This window comes from Glossina fuscipes, unplaced genomic scaffold (genome assembly GCF_014805625.2).
Source record: "Glossina fuscipes isolate IAEA_lab_2018 unplaced genomic scaffold, Yale_Gfus_2 222, whole genome shotgun sequence".
NCBI lineage: Eukaryota > Metazoa > Arthropoda > Insecta > Diptera > Glossinidae > Glossina > Glossina fuscipes.
In genome coordinates, this window is record NW_023998565.1 from 2,600,031 (window position 1) to 2,615,846 (window position 15,816).

General features: G+C 31.7%; 2 protein-coding genes across 2 annotated transcripts; both read right to left on the minus strand.

Moving 5' to 3' along the window:
* Positions 1 to 9,800: 9,800 nt before the first annotated feature.
* On the minus strand, positions 9,801 to 11,304 carry LOC119642421 (ABC transporter A family member 1-like). The gene is made up of 3 exons (XM_038041583.1): positions 11,156 to 11,304; positions 10,933 to 11,087; positions 9,801 to 10,002 (listed from the first exon to the last, which is right to left on the minus strand). Exons 1-3 carry the CDS (start codon positions 11,198 to 11,200, stop codon positions 9,888 to 9,890), a joined length of 315 nt encoding a protein of 104 aa, XP_037897511.1. The 5' UTR covers positions 11,201 to 11,304; the 3' UTR covers positions 9,801 to 9,887.
* Positions 11,305 to 12,144: 840 nt separating this feature from the next.
* Positions 12,145 to 14,464, minus strand: LOC119642355. The gene is made up of 2 exons (XM_038041488.1): positions 14,067 to 14,464; positions 12,145 to 14,006 (listed from the first exon to the last, which is right to left on the minus strand). The coding sequence occupies exon 2, from the start codon at positions 13,916 to 13,918 to the stop codon at positions 13,400 to 13,402; it is 519 nt and encodes a 172-aa protein (XP_037897416.1). The 5' UTR covers positions 13,919 to 14,006; positions 14,067 to 14,464; the 3' UTR covers positions 12,145 to 13,399.
* Between the last annotated feature and the right edge of the window lie 1,352 nt (positions 14,465 to 15,816).

Consider the following 15,816-nt stretch of genomic DNA (forward strand, 5'->3'; position numbering starts at 1 on the left):
TAAATTCTAAGACTAAACTCTTAAAGGCACTAGCATCTAAGGCTATCGGCTTTTATTAAAAACTCTACCGCACTTGAGATTCGAACTTGCTAGTCGAGATTCCTCGCCTTCGGCTACTCAGGCGGAATTTTCTAAATTTATTTATACGATTTCGCTTACATTTGCCTGTAAAAGAATATGGTAACGCGGCTGCTCATTGTGATTACAACTTAGAAGTTTTCAGCATGTAACCGAAAATGACGCCTGATTGTGTCAGTCTCCTTAATCACACATTACCTACTACGGTTTTTAATTACGTATATCGATTTGTTCTACTGTATTTTTTGAGAGTTTTTGTAAACTCAAATAACGTTATATTAATATTTAATTAAAATATAAGACATCAAAGTGTGGTTAAAGTCTTCACATAATTATGCCTTTTTTTTTAGGTAAAAAGTCTCACGTGCGCGAAGCTGCTTTACCATGTTATTTTATAAGAAAAAACGAGAAAATTGATGTAAGCAAAAACATATTAAGTTTGAAATAAGTATTATTTTCCAGTATTAAGTTCTAAATAAGTATTATTTTCCAGTATTAAGTTCGAAATAAGTATCCTTTTCCAGTAATAAGTTAGAAATAAGTATTCTTTTTCCAGTAATAAGTTCGAAATAAGTATTCTTTTACAGTATTAAGTGCGAAATAAGTAAAACTTAAAAAATCAACATATATGCAAAGAACGAATATATGAAAAACGACGAAAAGAAAATTAATATACAAGTAAATCAAATTTTTGATTGATTAATAAAATAAAGAAAAATTTCGAAAATGCTTTTAAAAGAAAGTGCATGCAGGTGAAATTTATTGACGCAGCAAAAAAAGGAAATGAATTGCTTACATGTTTTGATTTGAAAAGTATATTTAAAATTGGACATAAAACGGCTTTATTAGTTATTTTTCATTCCTAATAAAATAATATGATGTATAAAATAAAGTTTTAAATTGTATAATATAAAAAGATTTAAGATTTTAAAAGTTAATACGTAAGTAACGATTTTCTTTAGGCTTAAATATAATCATGCGTTATATCTATTTTCGGAATGGGACTTCAACTTTGCCGACGTTTTATGAGACGTTGTGGAAATTAGCAAATCATATAGTTTTGCATGTACACATAGAAATACAACGAAAAGAAAAAAACGCAAAAGGAGAAATAAAGAAAATCTAATTTATATTTAAAAACTGTTTATATACTTTATGTTTATTTTTACTAATTTAAATATATATATATATATATATATATATACGTATACCAACGCCACCGCGACGAAAATATTATTATTAAAATATTATTATTATTATTACATTTAGAAGCCAAAAAAACTTGTTTTAAAAGTTTAAAAGGTTGCTTTTTGCCGTTAATACGTAACTACCAGAAAATCTTATATAAAAATTATTCAATAGCGTAAAGTTTTTCTCCAAACAAAATATTTTTAGCGTTCATTATATTATGTTATTGCAATTTTGATTATAAATAAATAATTTTTGCCTTTTTTGTTAGTTAGTGCCAGAAAAATTTTCCGCAAAAAGAACTCAGCCGTTAGTAGAATTGTAATGTAAGATTTTTGGATTATTTTGTATTTGTTTTTTATATATTTTTAGAAGCCCACTCGTGAGGGATTATAAGGCTGGGGATGATATTCCAAATGGAACTAAGTGCATGTAGTAATTTTCAATTTTAATATCGATAATCACATAATTATTAATAAAAATATGCTATGCCTTACTCTAATTATGCAAACACAAAAAAGTCGGGAAAGACTCGGAGCTTTGATATCTTGGATTTGAGGGAGGACGCACGTTGACAACGTTAACGATACAACGAGAGACGATTACAAAATCAAGAGCGATTTAAGATGACTTTGAGTCGTTCCATCGCAGCAGTCTACAAGGAAAGGAACTTCTTAATTCGACCGTAGGGCTTCGAAAGTGAAGATTCAGGTTAAATTAACTCAATTTTCGTTTTTAATTTCATTCATTATTTTCATTGTGAGCTTGAACTTTGAATTTGATCGTTTTATTGTTATATTATATATTATATACAAATGCAATATTCCTTAAAATGTGTTCAAAAACTCCTTTTGATGGTTTCATACTTTGTCAAACTTACTTTTGATACTTTGTCAAACATTTGCACATATCTACATGTAACAATATGTATGTTTCAATTTACTATCAAATAACGTAATATGAGGAAATGCGTATATATTTCTCAATATGACTTAACAATACTTTAGTTACCTTTTTTATGTTTTGTTGGTAAAATAAAAGTAGAGTGATGGGTTTTCTGTTTGTTGCTCCGTTGAGCTTTATCAATGATAACGACAGTATATGATGATGTAGACAATTGCAGTAAAAAGAGAAAATAATTATTACATACCTTCCACAAATTTAAAATTTTCGTTTTGTTTCAGCTGTTTATAAGTAAACAATTTTGCTGGCAATACAGTTTATTTCCAATTCACACCTGTCTTATTTTATAAATGCATCTCTAAACAATTAATACTAACGTAAAACGTGATCGATTTAGTTTATGTCGCTTTTGACAATTCTGAAAAGGCGCTTCTCGTATTTCCTGTGCACATACTGATAGGAAGGTCGAAGCTTGAAAGTAAAACATAGTTAACATCATACATCATTAGTGAAAATAGGTGGTTGGTGTGTTGTTAACACTTTCCAGGTTACAGAAATGCAAATATCGACGTTATGGAAAACTGTGCTGTTTATGTGTTATACTTATAACTTATTTGCAACGGGGAATCAAGTTAGTTTTTTAATACAATATCTTTTGTCACGTGAAAACCGAGTATTTTTTCCACTTATTATTCATATTATTTTTATCTTTGCTTCCATAAAGACATTAAGTTTGAAGCAACGTGGAAAAAAATAAAATCACGCTTTTAAAGAAGTAAAAAGTGAAGAATGTATTTTATTCTATTCACTTTATTATGACCATAAAGAAAGTCATGAGGCGCCAAAGATTTTAACGGTGTTGGGTATGCAAGATGCAGCCACTGCCAAACATAACTTTCTTACTTGTTATTTATTCATTTATTTATTTATTTACAATCCCATCTATCGATAAGTTGATTTAATGTATTGTTTTTCACTGTCTTATAAAATCCATCGTGGCGTTTGATAACGCTATTATTTTGTGTCTACCTTTGTGTCTACCTTGTGTCTACCTTTGATTTGTAAACAATTTCATATGTTTTCTTTTCAATTCCCGATCTTTGTTATCTATAGGGCGCGTGGAAGTCGACGTCCCTATATAATTCAAAAAAGGCGACGTTTGTTAAGTCAGTTGAAATTAATTACATTTCGAAGGTGAGGCAAAAATCTGAATAAAATTACCTCTATTACAATACCATTTCGATCAAGCGTGCCAGTTGCAAAGTGTGTATAAAAAAGAGATTTTTCTACCTCATCTGTTTTCGTGAAATTTTATTCAAAAATCGACAAAAAGTTATAGAGTGAAGCCAAAAAAGCGAACCCAATAAGAACAAGCCATGTGTAAATCTCCTTTTTTAAAAAACTTATAAAAGTGATATTTATTGACGGTCAGTGCTTTTATTTCCTTTATATACAATATTTACGGTATTAAGAAGGAGGCCGAGGTGAGATACCCATACTTTTTTCTAGGCAGTGATGCTTCGCAGGTTTGTGAAAAGTTCATGGTGTTTATGGTGAAGATGTTTCATCAAAATCAACAGCATATATATGATTTGTCCGTTTTGAAAAATTGGGAAAGACTGCTATATTTTATCTTATAAATAATAATGTAATAACATATATAATAAGGCTGCATAAAAAAGTTGCTTTGTCTTGCAATGCATCTGACGACTCGCGGAAACGTTGACAACAATTAATAGAAATTTAGCGGAAAAAGGAATTGACACAAAGATGTCGCGATGAGTTTAGATAATGCTAACTTGCTTGTAAAAGACTACTAATACCATCTACAAAATGACTGCTAACCACACTTGCAAGAATTATGATCAAAATACCATCTACAAAATGACTACTAAATTTTGGCTCATTTAACAGTTCTGTAACTTGGTGAAGAATCTTTCAACTAAAAGAGGGAGTGCATTTATTGTTTAGCCAAAACTACAGCAGAATTAAGCAAACTTAAAATTCCAGATAGGGCTATGATAGTAGTAGCTTCAATAAAAAGAAAGAAATGTTCATTCAACTGAAAATAAAAAGATAGACTGGAACTTGGTCTAAATATATTATATAACTGGACTTATTCTTCAATAATATTAAATTGCAGGTATAAATTGGCTTTCTACGTAAAAACTCAAACAAAAGCAAAGAAGTTATAAAATCTTCGCTTCATATTAAAATAGAGGAATTTTCATACTCTGTAATTATTGTTTTAAAGGCTTTCTTATATGGGATAGTAAAAAGGGTGTTAACAACATTAGTTTCTACACTACACCATTTGCGGTACAGGGGTTTATCAAATTTGTGCGGGTATATTCAACACACAGAAAGATTACGGATAGATCTAGTTTACGTTACGCTCACCGATTTAGCAAGTGATTTTGATTTAAGATTGTCTGCCTACCTGTCTCTCATACTTTCTTGTGTTCATCCTATAGGTCGAAATTTTTGAGATATATTGAAGAAATTTAGTACACTGCCATATATTGGTCCAAGGACGAACGCTACTGCAAAAAACCGAGCTCATAACTAAAATACGAGACGAGACGAGTTTTAGCAACCGGTCTAAGTGGTATTTCAAAATCTCTTAGAAATTTTGCAAGTTTACTCAGATCTAACTCTGTCTAAAGATTTCCTTAATATTCGTTTTTTGAGGAAGCAACTTCATTTATGCACATGTTCGTAGATGTTCGTGGCAAGAACTTTCGAGCAAGAATGAGATTTCGGGTGTTCAGAAACTTCATAAATCTTTCCTCAGCCATGATATTTGTGATCTTTAAAAAAGCAGGTCGGGATAGGTCTGGGCTTCGGAAGATCACCAAGATCTTGGAAACAGGTACAATCTTAATTCTTTGCCAGTCATTTGGAATTGTGCAAAAGCTAACATAGACAGACACGGAGCTTAAAGAACCTTTAGCATTTCGTATTTGATACCATCCCAGCTAGCAGCAGAAGACTCTCTCTTCAATTGAACGACGTGCAAAGGTTCATCTTTCAATAGAGGAGACAAGCAGCCCGCAAGAAGGCTGGAGGGCGATGGGCTATGATATCACCAATAGGCACACAACTTTTAAGCAAGTCGGGACAGAGTATGTTATTTGCATCATTCTATGTTGGGTACTTGTACATTCTAATCGTCTGAAGTAAAAATTTCCAAAATTATCTTGAATTACCGTTAGTACAAATCCTTTGAATTACTAGGGCCGATGTTTCCTTTTCGCTTTCCTTACCGCTATCTTCCATTCGTTTTCTATTTCTTTAATGTTTTAAAAGTTTGGGGAGTTTATATACCTTTCCAATTTTGCTTGGAGACCTGCACTCTGTGGAGAATCACAGAAAATGAAGCATTCCACCATGGATTTGGAGAAAAGGTATTGGTAATCTGGAGGTTGGTTCGGCTGCTCGAATTTCTTGGCGAAGGCTGTTGGGAGTTGACTCAATATTAAAATAGGTTAAACGATTTAACTACTTTTTGTAAGATATGGATCCACCGATCCTTAGAGAGGAATTGATATTATTCTTAAAAACAGTCGGAATATGAGGACTACCTCCCAGATGAAGGTCTTTTCTGATATTCCATTGAAAAGCTATCCTATCTGAGTTGGAGAAGCACTACCAGCAGGGGAACTATCATTAGAAAGAAGAAAGGTTGGCATTGTTTCGTTGAGACAAATAAAGGTGCTAAAATTCGTGATTTCGAAAAGAGTCTTGCCACTATTATTAGAGACTCTGTCACCAAACTGAGAATGTCTCGAGTTGAAATCTCCAGCAAGAAATACATATTGAAAGCGTGCGAGGAAATTACGCATTTCATCGCAACAGATCTGGGTAGGGATATTTGGTTTGAAATAATAGGATGCTATATAGTTTTGACACTGACTATGTCTGCAGAAGACTTGTATGGAATTTGCCTAAAAGGGATTCCCTCCTTAATGAGGACGGTCACCCCACCGTAGTCGACGTTTATATACTGTAGTTGAATAGCGGTCTATTACACTAGAGTTAAGGATAATTTGTGGATATACAACACCGGGATGGAGAACGAGGTCATCAAATGAATTGGCATTATAATAACAATGTACCCCAAAATAATACATTCTTCAGCCAGGAGAGCATGCACTCTAGTGATACTACAAGAAGGAACGAGCAATCGACTAAAATTAAGCAAAAAGACGCTGCTCTTGTTTCTTTGTTCCCACAAAAAAAGAACGAAAGAAGGACGTCGATTCGTTAGATACAACGAATATACCTACACTTGATAGTGCAATGCAAATATAAAAACTGTAAATTTGATTTTGTTGTTAAACATAGAGAGAGAGTAGCCACAAATTAAAGTTGAAGGTAGAAGTTGGACATCTTCATCAAGTTCGTCTTCAAGTGATTCTTCCTTTGAAGAGACCAGTTTTCAAAATCACAAATAAAAATCTCCATCATCCACTGTAAACACGTCCACAGTAAAGAGCGAAGATTTTAAAGGAAAAGATAAATCCAACAATTACAGCACTTTCAGCCCAATCCGGAAGCGTCTTTACAGCAGCAACAACATTTATTAAATAACGGAGCTCTAACCGTTCCAATACCTTTGGTTAGCAAGCCTGCGATGTATGAGAATTCTGCTAACAAAGGAAAAAAATCTGCCGCAATAGAAAAACAAACTGCCAAGAAACTTAAAACCAAGTTAAAAACCGGCATAATTCGTATTGATGAAAGCGAAATTGACGCGAGCAATACTTGTAGTTCACAGCTCAGAGAGTAGTATATCGGAGGCCACTTCAAAATTACGCGGAAAACACGTAACAACGTAAAAAGCATTGCTAATTTTTTGTCGGCGGCTGCTAACTACTCGAACTTACTCAATAGTGTCCGCAATTTTGCCGTTAGTAGTTCCTCGTCTTCTAGCGCCTACAATTCCATGTTATTACAACAAATATTTCAATATTATGGATTTTCAAAAAATATATATAACTTTCTTGTTTTGTAAAACTTCTGTTTAATGTTTTTCTGCTTGCGCATGAGCAGCAGGTGTAATGCACCACATCATTTTGAAAATTCATATTGAAGCAAGCCATTTGGGCATGTGAAACTAACCCATTTCTACACTCTTCTTTTAATTTTCTTTTTTTTTTTTCTGTTGTTTTTGATATTTATGTCATTAACGGTTTGTGTGAAATTTGCAAAATTATGTTTAATAACGGTCTTTGTTAGTAAGCGACGTAATTTGTTCTATTGATGGTAATTTAGATTTCTACTGTCGAAATCTTTCAAAATTTCCGTTGGTATAAGCTTAGCTTCACGATTATGTGAACATTTTTTTTTTCGTGATCAAAGTGTTTGTTACTTGTTCACGTTGTCTTTGTTTCCCATCATCTCCAAAACTCTCTCATTGCGTGAGTTCTTCCCTTTTCTTTTGCATTAACAGTTTACGACCAATTAGTGCATGTTCAACTGTTTAGACCGTTGTTTCTCTTCTCGTTCTTTTGAAATTAGTTAATCTTTAAAGTGTGTTCAGATCGTAGGAATTTCGGGGTTTCCTCTATATGACATCAGCTCAAAATGAACCTAGCACACAACACTACCTTTACATTAGGTCGTTCAATATATTTCTGGCCTAACATGCAGCCACTTTGTACTCGCGCAGTTAGTTTATTATGCCGCAAATGACCAATACATACAAATGGATTATCCCAGATCAAGAGCCAAAAATTAAATATAAAGTCCCAATAACTTTATGATTTGAAAAGTCTGCCGTATATCCATTTTTACGTATTTACAAATTCACGTACATATATATGTATATATATATCCTGTTGCCCAAAAAATATAAAAAAATATAAAAATAATGACGTCACAAAAAATGGAATAATTTTATTTATTTATATTTTATAATTTTATTTATTTATTTATATTTTAAATCACGATAGCAGATTTTATTTATGTGGATTTATTTGTTTTCTATTTTACATCAAAATAATAGGCACACAAATGAGGTATCATAAATAATATATAAAATAATGATCACATATTTTCTTGTTCATATATGATATTGATATATATATTGAATGAATTATATTTATTTTACAATTAACTCATTTGCACGTATAGTATATTTTCATGCATTTTTAGCATTTGATCGTTCGTTTCCATTGTTCTTGCATACAATCTGCGTGCCTTATCCACAAAAAAAAAAAAAACACAAAGACCCTGAAAAGCAATGGCGAATAATAATTAATTGGGAGCAAACATGAATATATGAATATAACGGGCCAATATGAATATAACGGGTATGAAATTATTCGAACTTGCTAGCAACTGGATACACCAAAGAGATTCCCAGGGAAATTATGTGAATCTCAGATGTGTCTCCCTCTCAATATATGAAATATATAAAATTGTAAATATACGAAATAAATGCACTTACCGTCAATAAAGTGTTGAAACTAGAACTTAACCTTGTTAAAATTAAGGAAGGTTTTAATACACTTAACTTTGTTAAAATTAAGGAAGGTTTTAATACACTTAATTTTGCTAAAATTAAGGAAGGTTTTAATACACTTAATTTTGCTAAAATTAAGGAAGGTTTTAATACACTAAACAATGCTCTTATTTTCCTTCAAGTTACTCTTTTGTTGTTTAACTTACAAAACATTTATTATTAAATAAAATAGAATTTATAACTTTATAATTTTTTGGGTTTTTTCTAATTTCAGTTTTACGTAAATGTTTCACAAATTTCTTCTTCTAATTTTTAACCTTTTTAATTATTTTTTTTAAATTTTTTGTGTAATTATTCACTACTTAGAACTTCTTTAGTTACTTCTGAAATGGCTTTGTTAAAACTAATTGAATTGCATTGAGTTCAATTTTCACTAAACCATGAAAATATTCCCGACACATGATTAATGATGACTAACCGATGGAAATGATGATTATCTCAATTTATTTTACTTGCATATACATTTTTTATATTTTTACCATTTTACTCACAGCGTAAAAGAAGAGAAAAAGACAAATCCTTATTCTTAAGATCTAAAGTATGTAGATCATCATTAAAAATCCATTTTGAAAATTGCAGCCTAAAGTTTAGTGTGCTTTAGCAAAAAACTGGGAAAGCAGTTTTTCGGAAGAGAGACAAGTACGATTCTCTCCTTGAGTATTTTGAGTAGTTAGAGGAAGCTTGTCGTCTGGACGTATTGGAGCACCTGTAGCATTATACTTCTTACCGACGATTGCTCTCCGGACTTTGACAAACCGGTTCCGCATCTCTGAATTTAGTAATAAGAGTTTAGCGTATTTTTCATATCCTTTTTTTAATTTTTATTCATAATCACATTATATTACTAAAAAATACATACACCACAGTTGCAAAATTTACAAAATAGCAGCCGCCTCTTCGATATACCTGACACTCGCTTTGGCGCAAAGATACGGGATTTCTGACTCAGTTTAATGAAAAGCATTCATACAATTTAACGAAATATAAAGCGGTGTCTCAATATCCTCAATGCATAAATGATCCGTCATTTTGGTTGCCACCTGGCATTCAGGTTAACGGGGGTTCTGCACCCAACGACTTTATGACCTAGTGCGAAGTGTTGTGAGCGATGTGGTAGAAGAGGTAAGATAAGAATTTTCATAAATTTTGCGTTTCATAATTATTGTTATATGTTTCTTTCAGATCATTTTTAGTTGACCAATTTAATCATCCAAAAAAGGAATCGCACAAGCATTTGTCTCCGCATCGTCAACCGCCGTATGGAACGCACTCTTAAACAAAAAGAAGTAAACGTCGTATGCAAACTTGTTGCAGAAACATGCGTGGAAACATTTAAAGTAGAAATACATTGATTATGTTAGGTTTTGTCAATATTATTGCCGTTACAAGAACAAGTCTTAAAGTTTAATTCTTAAGCATGATAAAAAAAAAGATTTGGAATCAAAAGCATTTAAAAACTGTAACAACAAGAAATTAAAAAAGGATTGCGCCGTCGAAAAAATTATCCAAAGCTCTTAAGGTAAGCTTGTTACGATTTTAAAATTAAAAGTTCTTTTAGATTAAAAGTCCTCCAACTTTCGCTAATTTTATTGTTAAGCAGCTAAAAACACTGTAGGCGCACGGAAACGCCCTGCCCGGTTTTTCCAAATAAGACCTTAGGAAGTGATCGGAAGTGATCGCATTTTCAATACCGTTCGTCCTTGAACCAAAAAATGTTGGTGTACAAAATTTCATCAAAATGTTTCGAAAGGTGCGGCGTGTACGTTCAAAAGAAAAAAACAAGCCGGACTGATGGATAGACGGGCAAACAAAATTAGATCGGTTCAAAAAGTGACTGAATCGATCGACATTATTATACCGGTATCATTGTGTATATATATTATATAATACATACATATATATATATATAGTTTTCATCATCACATCATTATAGCTTTTGTTTTACGTAACTCGAGAAGTACATCCCATAACTCGCATCTGGATTCTATGTCAAGATGGGATGAAGGTTTATCAAGTACAATAACTCTCACGAACAAAAAAGAGCAACGCAAATTTAATTGATATCGCTTTGAAATTTTTGAATGTTATGCTGCAGTTTAAGGAAGACTTTGGCAAAACTTATTTTGCAGTATTTTCTTGGCTTATAAATAAAAGTTGAAAGCAATTCCTCTTTAAGTGCATTCATTAGATATGTTGAGATAGATTAGAGCAAAGGATTGACTTAATATACGTACTTTGTATCGCCTGCCATAGCAATGCCCAACGATAAACGTCTTTTCATGCCTCCTGACAGATTTTTACCATAATTATGAGCTTTTTTTGAAAGGTTCAGTTGTTGAAGTAATTTATTCGTTAAAATTGCGGCCTCACGATGCGTTAGACCTCTAAGCTGTTGTAAACCAAACCACAAACCGTAAATGTGGTAAATAGTTTATCTTATATTGAATGCAGACTTACCTTTGCAAAAAAAATTAAATGTTGTTTGCAGGTCATGTATGGCATATGTATATTGGGTTGAGGACAATAGCTAATTAGATGGCGACAAGATGACGCTTCAGGCTCACTGCAAACTGTAATTTTGTCTTTTCACAAACAAGTCGGCGAAGTTGAATGACGCACCTGAAATTAGGGCAAGTTACGATATATGAAAGTATTCTTTAAAGTCATTCGTCAAACTTACATTTATTACCAAAAATTTGAAATACTTCCCAAGCCTCATAGAAAGTATTAAAACTAAACAAATACACTCCCACTTTGTTTGGTATTTGAAGAAACGTAAACGGCACACAGTGCAAGAAAAAACTGCAAACTTAAGCATGAAAAACTGCAAAATAGCTTAAACTTTTAAAAATAATTATCTAAATTTTTTTAGCTACGTTCATTAAAAAAAACCGATATCAAGTATGTAAATGACATCACGGACAATATGAATAAAAGTACTAGAAAGAAAACATAAATTAATGGAATTACGCCCAAAGCATTATGCAATTGTAAAATTTATAACAGCGTTAAAAAGGATCAAAAGCTTAACAATAATATATTGTTTTAAAATCACATTTCTTTATTGTATTCGCATTAAATATTCCCTCCCTGTGTACATATATGTAAATAATTAAACAATTATAAAGTGTAAACTAATTTAAAGTGCATAATATGTGCTCTATAATCATAAGGACACAATTTCCATTAATATAATAAGCTGAAGTTAAGGTTATATGATTATATTATAAAGAAAGAAAAAAGTTGAGAAAATTACATTTGTATGTTTTACTATGTACCTTTTATATTTATATATGTAAAATGTGTGTGAGTAAATATATCAACACTTATAGAAAACTATATAAATTTGTTGATTGTTCAATATTACTTGTTAATTAATTGTTAAAAATTTTCTTTATAAAATATTTTCGGTTGTTTTATATACTTTAGATATACGAAAGCATATATATACGTGTATTGTATGCTTCTACTGTAGATATATGAAAGTATATATATGTTGCATGATTCTAGGAGGCTTTTAGAAATATGGATTTCGGTATGTGAAAGTACTTTGTTAGGATTTTTTAATTAAATTATAGCCTTTAAAGCTACTACATAAAAAAGATAACATTATATTTGAACTTATATTGTTTTTCGTTCGATCTAATTTTCAGAATTATAGTGATTTATATTCAAATTATTCGAAAATTTTTTTTATTTGGATAAAATATAAACTTAAAAATTTTAAGAAAAAATCGAAGAACTATTTTAACTACTTCAAATAAGTGTAGACAACTTTAATTAATTTAATTTTTTAATTTTTGCACCAAATCTAAACTTACACCAAAAAAGTTGCACCAAATCTAAATTTGGTTTAAAGAACTTCTGGGTGTTGTACATTTCCGGACAAAATTGATGAACTCTTTCACACAAGTGGTGTACGGGAATAACAAGTTATATAACATTACAAATTTCTAAAGAATATGTTCTACTCTTTCAAAAATAATTCCTAAAAATAAATCGACTTTAGTTTCTCTTTTCAAAAACGCTTGAAAATACGATTGTGCAAGTTTATAGAAAAATTGCCTTTCACTCCCTTTGATTGCCTACCAAACGCTACTGTCATAACATTTTCAACTAAAAGCCCCTTAGCATGGTGCGCTTACATACATTTATATTTACACATTTTTAATATTTCATTTCGCACGAGCGCACAAAGATTCGTCAATGTATTAGATAATGTTCCTTCTTTCTTTCATATTTATTTATTTATATACAGATTTTTGCGATTTTAAAATTCTATTCATTGTTTTTAGTCTTTAGTTGTAGTGCTCTGGTCTAACTATCCAGCGTTAAACTGTACGCTTTAACAGGATTCTCTATATATATGAATATGCTGGCTAAAACTAGGGAAATTTTAAGAGAAGTCTAATCTTTTCAAATATGAGAAAGGAACTTAAGAAAGGGTGACAGGAAAAATCTAAGAGGCCAAACAAGGCTAATTAAGCAGATAAAATCTTATTAAACAGTCTTAAACAGTTGTAAACAGTTGTTAACACTTTGAAAAAATAGCGAAATTCCAGATCGAAGGTAATTCTAAAAATACGTAAAAGTAGCAGTTAGTGAGTGCATGGTAGATCGCTCCTGCCATGTCAGTGCAATGCCTGAAGCTTTTAAATCGCGATGAAAGGTAGTTCTGGTTGGCTAACCGGGATGGTATGGCTAATCCAAAGGCGGTTCAAAATTATTATTAAGATTATCAAATGCAGAACTCTGCCATTGTTTTTTCCTCAAGCGTTCTTCGGTATCAATTTGTCGCGCACGTGATATGCAATTACTTCGCCTCCCGACTAATCGTTTAGTGAAGCTCGATACATTAATTCCTTGACAATGTCTTTGATAACGCGGCTTTGATATTTTTGCCTCAAGTAACTTATAATCGCATGGCGACTCTAACCCGTTCTTAAATTGCCGGTCACTTCTATGAGAAATTGGCGAAGACGTTGGTTGTGGTGAAGGAGTTCGCCTTTCTTTATCACCATCATTGTTAATATTGATGATTGACGTGGCTGGTGACGGCAGGAGCGGCGCCGGCGTCATTTCAAGTGACTCATTTAACAAATGATTTTTAAGCTTTTTAAGGAGCAAATTTCGCCAGATGTATGGGTAGATTTGATAAACCGTGTTTTCGTAATTTATCGCGTAACTCAGCACCCGATAGTTGATTATAATACTCCTCATTCATAATAAAGGCAACCAACTGGCAAGCTAGACAATTTTAGTAAATTCTTCAATTCTCCGAATCCGATTAACCGAGAAAATGTTGCAACTGTAAAATCAAACATGACATTATCTTAAATTCATTCTTAACTTTCATTTACAAAATCACCTTTTGCCAAAATTTTTATTAACTATAATACTTGATTTTTTTAGCACAGTGAATATTTAGACAATATCAGGCACAACACAAAATTTTAGACAATATTGACTTGAGATGTCAGCGTTGATTTATTTGGGTCACAATTCGTACTTGAGTCCAATTCTTCAAATTTAAGCATCCAAAAAAGACTACAAAATTGCTGCTATAACGCATTTTCATCGTAAAAAAATTAACTATTCACTCAGATTAAAGCAAGATAAAAAAATTTATTTTGAAACATTGGTTTGTCTGCAAAGATTCATTTTTAATGCAACCAGCCCTTTGAGAACAACTAAACAATGCGAAGCCCAACTGTAGGGTAACCGTACCTGCTACATCTTTAATTTAATTTAATTGCAACTACAGAAAAAGCATTTGTTTATCTTAATCAAGTTGCAGTTTATTTGACAAAAATTATTCAACCACAAAATAACAAATATATATGTTTTTAATTTAGACACGATAAGATTAGATTTGGCAGCAAAGCAAAGAATTTGACGGAAGAGGCGAAATTGGCGTACGAAAAAATTGAGAAAATAATAGAAACGCGATGAGCTCAACAATATTCAAGAAAGAGTTACAACTTAACAGACAAGTTGCAGACAACTAAGGAAGTTCAAAGCCTTATATATCCAAGTAGTATATGCGTTAATAGTTTCGAATAGGACGAGATAATTTTTAAAAAGCTTTCGCCGCGTTCGTCATTTGGCTAGATGAGAATAAGAAATTGTTACGCGTGATGAAGTTAACCTCTATAAATAGACAAAATACTCGCGATAGCAGTTGAAGCCGTGAAATGCTTGTAAAAATGTATATAAATAGAGTATTGCCAAAAATAAATTGTGAATAATCCTACGTTCAAAGAAATATAATTGTAAATAAAAGAACTTTGAAGTGTATTTCTCTTGAAAAGAATGTCCACTATCTAGTGATACAAGTCCTACCTTAGAAAAGCGCAATTCGTAACAGTATAATATGATTTTTTTTAATTACAAAACATCTAGAGAAAAGATTGGGAAGTTTTATTTCCCGAAATCAAGTCGTAGATTGTCCTAACTCAATAGTTTTTTGTCTAGAAAAAATAACTTTCCACGCATCCACACATGTTCTTTCTGGGTTCATTGTTCTATTAATTATTGATTTTAATGCTTAATATCTTATCACCAATTTTTATTCTACCATCAGACGTCACGAAAACATAACAATCTCCTCCATCGACATCGAATCTTCTTTTCCACAAGATTGAATTTGTGGGAATAAAAAATCTATTTTTAAAAGGACCGTCAACCTAATAATTCGAATGTTTAAAAAGTCGTTCCCTTGTCGTAGTTTGTGAGAGCTTTGCGATGAGTGCCGCGTCTCAGCAATCAGCTCAGCACATACTTTCTGCCTGCGATATTTAAATCATTATATTGATGATTATTTTATTTTTATAGCGTATACCCCAATACAACTATACAACTCATGCTTACAAGTTTCCTTCTTATAAATTTCCTTTTTATTTTAGATTATTGTTTATAGGAGATTTTTATTATAACTTTGTTTATAAACTTTATAATTTCCTGTTTACATTAGCTGTTTTTATACTCCACACCGAAGAATGAGGGGTATGTCAACTTTTCCAAAACGTTTGCAACGGAAGCATCAGAGATCCAACAAAGTATACGTATTCTTGGTAAGCTCAAATTCTAAATCGATTTAAGCATATACATTTGTGTGT

What these genes read in the sequence shown, in the direction of transcription:
- LOC119642421 (XM_038041583.1), bottom strand. Translation starts at nt 11,200, where the DNA reads ATGCCATACATGACCTGCAAACAACATTTAATTTTTTTTGCAAAG. An exon ending in ATTTAATTTTTTTTGCAAAG is followed by an intron (nt 11,088 to 11,155) that starts GTAAGTCTGCAT and finishes GGTTTACAACAG; the next exon opens with CTTAGAGGTCTAACGCATCG. An exon ending in GCTATGGCAGGCGATACAAA is followed by an intron (nt 10,003 to 10,932) that starts GTACGTATATTA and finishes TTCTGCAACAAG; the next exon opens with TTTGCATACGACGTTTACTT.
- LOC119642355 (XM_038041488.1), bottom strand. Translation starts at nt 13,918, where the DNA reads ATGAGGAGTATTATAATCAACTATCGGGTGCTGAGTTACGCGATAAAT.